The sequence below is a fragment of the Capsella rubella genome, unplaced genomic scaffold, assembly GCF_000375325.1.
Source record: "Capsella rubella cultivar Monte Gargano unplaced genomic scaffold, Caprub1_0 scaffold_5, whole genome shotgun sequence".
NCBI lineage: Eukaryota > Viridiplantae > Streptophyta > Magnoliopsida > Brassicales > Brassicaceae > Capsella > Capsella rubella.
In genome coordinates this window covers 3,887,767-3,892,184 of record NW_006238919.1, presented here as the reverse complement: position 1 = coordinate 3,892,184, position 4,418 = coordinate 3,887,767, and the positions used below count along the sequence as shown (strand labels likewise).

Below are 4,418 nucleotides of genomic sequence, written 5' to 3'. Positions count from 1 at the left end.
CATGAAGGTTTCAAAATAGTCACTAATTTTGCTGCTAATTCAGGAAGGTCTCAAAATAGTTACAAATTAGCAGCAAAATGTAGTCAAAAATCCATGAAGATCTCAAAATAGTCACAAATGTAACATTATTTATTGTAAATCAAGTTGGACAAGTATGAATTGATTTCCATGAATAAAGATGCTAACATTTATAGTTGCATGTAACATTATTATAAGGGTTGATTGTGATATATATTTTGGACCACTACTTCACTTTGGATTGGAATTTTAAGCATTGACTTTCAGAATTGAAAGTTAAGTTTGTTGCTAATTAATTCACAGCTTCTATGATCTTACCAAAAATTATAAATTACCTTACAACACACACACACACACACACACACACACACACACACACACACACACACACACACACATATTTATTGAGAGCAAAACAATTAAACCCTCTAGATGAGCTGGAAGGTCCAATGTTTAAGATCTTGATCAAATTTGTAGCCTATGTCTCACTATACATGTACCATGAGTCTATAAACATTGAATTCATTTATGGTAAAAACAGTGCAACGATAAGAACGAAGTAAAGACATAACATTAAAAAGACACCAAAGGAAACAAAAACAAAATCACAAAAAAAAAATACAAAGGAAGACAGACCTCATGAGCCACTTTAGAACACTAGTTAGTGAATATGGTAATGAAGATACTTGTGAGAATTGTGTTAAGTAGGCTTTATTCTGGCGATCTCAAGCAGAAGTTTATGCAAAGCTTGTGGCTTAGAGAAGAAAGGAGCATGGTCAGCACCTTTTAACCGGTACACTTTTTCAGGCGGACTAGTATTAATCATGTTTTCTTGGAGAGTCACTGGTATGGCATTGTCTTCTAGAGTCTCTATGTAGTACCGTCTAACTGAACCGTAGTTAGCATCTGAGAGAGAGAGTTTCTCAAGAACCGGCGCAAATGGGATTGACCTCATTGATACAGAAGCCAATGCAATGTCCTTTGAAGGGCTTTGATTAAACAAAAGGTCTTTGAGAAGAGATTTGTCTAAGTCAATGGCTGTTGGAGGGTTTTCATTACCATTTGTGTAGATAAAAATCTGAGCTTTCCTCATTAAATCGTTCTGACCTGCCTGTAATGTGTGTCATAAGCACAGTTAGTTAATCTATGGCGCGGCACAAAGCTTAAAACAGGAGAAGTGATAAGTGAGAGAGCAAACCTTCAAGGAGAACATATCGAGTGTACTTTGACCATTAGTTAACATTGCTGCAGCGAGAAAAACCGCTTTCGAAATCTTTGAAGGAAACAGTTCCATAGCATAAGACATACATGCTCCACCAAAATCGTGTCCGACCAAGATCACCTGCAATTTTACACACAACATGTTCCAGTTTTCGAAAATAAAATTGGAGGGAAGGTGTGGAAATGTATGCAATCAGAAACAGAACCTTCTCTCCTATGGAAAGCTCTTCGAGAACATCGGTAAGTGGCTTCACATACTGAGACAAACTGGCAATGCCATTTATATTGAACGAGTTAATACCGCAACCAGCTAAGTCTATAGCGGTAACTTTGAAACCATCTTCCTCAAGAAGTGCAATTGTTTTGTACCAACACCAAGCACCAAATCCTCCTCCATGGATGAGAACAAAATGGTTTGTTTCCAAGTCATCTAGCTTTATACCCTATTCACAAACCATGAGAAAAATTAAAAACTTCGAGATAACACAATTTGGATCATTTATAAGATTAAGGTAAGCAAATTCTCAAAACATTATCTTTGGACACTTATACATGAGAGATAGAAACACACACATGAAGATATGATTAAAGCTCAACAATGATGTTTGGCTAAGTAAACTATAAGATCATATAAACTCATTGTCACCACAATCACACCAAAATGAACCAAAACTAGAGTCACCAGGTTTCAAGACTCAACACAAACATCTACTACAATACTCAAAAGACTTACATTGCTCTGTAACCACTAAATCAGTTGAGCCAACAAGAATTATAAAAACTATATAATATAAGAATCCAAGACTCATCATTAAATGCCAAGAAAAAGAAACTAATCAATGCTGAAGACACAAATTAGAGAACTTTCTATTAACAGCATAAAAGATTTGACTTGATTAAGTAAAGAACCTGATTAAGAAACTGATGAGGCGGTAACAGAGGATCTGTAGAAGACCTTGACCTCGAACTTGAGCTACGAGGCAACTGATTCTTCTTAGAACCAGAAACAGGATACCGTTGAGACACCGACCGATCAAAAGGCAACGATCCTACTCCACCGTTCTGTTGTCTGAACAAAATAGCAGCAGCAGCTAGAGCGTGTTCTTGAATCACAGCATCTTCGAACTTGTTGTCTCTCTTACAAGAAGAAGATGACTTGACCCGGTGGTTCCAACGGTTGCTATAAAGACCCGACCCGGACCCGGAAGAGGCTCCAACGGAAGATTGTCGTTTTGTGGTGATGGGTCGTTTCCTTTTCACGGGTTTAGGCGGAGCAAACAAAGAACAGAGGTTTCCCATTGTTTGAACATCAAGAAGAAGAGTGTGAAAACTAAAAAGGTTCGAGCTTTATGGAGTTTTAGAGAGAGAAGGAGAAAAGGTTTGAGCTTTAGAGAGAGAATGAGAAAAAGGTTTGAGCTTTATGAAGTTTGAGAGAGAGAGAATGAGAAAAGGTTTGAGCTTTATGGAGTTTAAGAGAGAGTGACGTGGGGATTCAGGTGAAAGTGGTGGCGAGAAAGTGGAATGGGAGAAGCTGGCAACTTTTTTAATGTCTTTTCTCGGAGAGTCTCTAACCGAGAGAGAGAGAGAGGGACCATTTATAAGCATGTAAATTAATTTCATTATAATTTGGCTGCAAAATGTTGAATAAAAATATGAGAATATTATATATTATGCCATGTAAGTAATAATTTTTGTATGGATAATTTTTTTATTGGTTTCTCTCGTCTGCCACAGTTCATAGGTAGAAAGACATGTTTGTCCTTCTCTTTAATTAATCTAGCAAAATCAGACATCAAGTCATTATTTCTCAAAAACGTAACTTTCAACATTTTCTCCCTTACCCATCAGATTTTCAGCAACAACAACGAAGCATTATCAAATGGATAAACAACTCACGCTTTCTATTTTTTTTTGTTAAATAAGTTCTCCAACCCCTTTCTATCACTGGTGCAATATTATTTCCTAACCTAATGGCTGACCAGAATTTTTCCACCGTCACCACCGTTGAAGACACCGTTCCCGACAGCGGAACAACCACTTGCAACACAGTAATGAACCCGCAAAGCCGTTGGAACCATTGATTCCGGCCAAAGGAAATCTCTGTCAATGTAAGTTTTTATAGACCATATCTATACCAAATTTTATCCATGAGTTTTTTTTGTCCATCGTAAGTCTTCCTCTAACATTCATTTTACAGATTGTCCATCGGATCTACAGAACAAAACTATTCATCAGTTAATCCAATAGACAATCCTCCTCAGCCCATGTAAACTATGAGATAGACTGTTTATATTTTTGTGGGATACCATTCGTCCTTTCCATTTTTATTTATTGATGGACAAATTTTGTTCTTTAGGATCTCTGTAGACAACATAGCATATGACACCATTTATGGACAACCGTATGAGGATATTAAAAATCTTGTTTATCCCGTGGGTCTAACCAAAAATCTGGATGTTCTCCTTTTTCAACCTCCTTCCCTTCCTCAAATTATCTTTGTCATTTTGTCTATCGTAAGTCGTCCTCTAACATGTTTTACAAATTGTCTATCAGATATACAAAACAAGTCTGTCAATCAGTTAGTCCAGTAGACAACCCTCCTCAGCCCAGATAAACTATGAGATGGACCATTTATATTTTTGTTGAATGCTCTACCATTCGTCCTTTCCATTTTCTATTTATTGATGGACAAAATTTGTTATTTAGGATCTCTGTAGACAACATAGCAGATGACACTTGTGATGGACAATCGTATGAGGAGATCGGAATCTTGTTTATCTCGTAACCGAAAATCTAATTGTTGTCCTTCTTCGACCCTTCTCCCATTATTCAAATTTTCTCTGTTATTTGTCCTCCATAAATCCATCAGGATTTCATATGTTGTTTTACTTTTTAATTACCCATTAAGTTAATATCTGTTGGATAATAGCCTTCATCCTTTGTATTAAATGATGCAGAGAATATTTCATCTGACAATTTTTTTTCATTTATGCGCTAACATCTGAGAGAGGGTATTTATGTCATTTTATCTACCTAATATGGCATTGCAGAAAATATTTTGGAGAAAATGGCATTTTAAATTTTTTGAGTTTCAAAAATGGCATGGAGAACAAAATTCCCTAAAAATATTCAACATTCAACTATTTTTCACCCTTTAAGATGAAAGAGTTGAAAAAAGG

General features: G+C 36.2%; 1 protein-coding gene across 1 annotated transcript; it reads right to left on the bottom strand.

Moving 5' to 3' along the window:
• Positions 1 to 522: 522 nt before the first annotated feature.
• Positions 523 to 2,764, bottom strand: LOC17884772 (putative methylesterase 11, chloroplastic). The gene is made up of 4 exons (XM_006291215.2): positions 2,149 to 2,764; positions 1,446 to 1,682; positions 1,217 to 1,360; positions 523 to 1,129 (listed from the first exon to the last, which is right to left on the bottom strand). The coding sequence occupies exons 1-4, from the start codon at positions 2,536 to 2,538 to the stop codon at positions 719 to 721; spliced, it is 1,182 nt and encodes a 393-aa protein (XP_006291277.1). The 5' UTR covers positions 2,539 to 2,764; the 3' UTR covers positions 523 to 718.
• Positions 2,765 to 4,418: the final 1,654 nt, after the last annotated feature.

Bases quoted from the DNA above. Each gene is read 5' to 3' on its own strand.
- LOC17884772 (XM_006291215.2), bottom strand. From the start codon at position 2,538: ATGGGAAACCTCTGTTCTTTGTTTGCTCCGCCTAAACCCGTGAAAAGG. The intron at 1,361-1,445 runs GTTCTGTTTCTG...GTAAAATTGCAG, and splicing joins AGCTTTCCATAGGAGAGAAG to GTGATCTTGGTCGGACACGA. The intron at 1,130-1,216 runs GTTTGCTCTCTC...CACACATTACAG, and splicing joins TCGATATGTTCTCCTTGAAG to GCAGGTCAGAACGATTTAAT.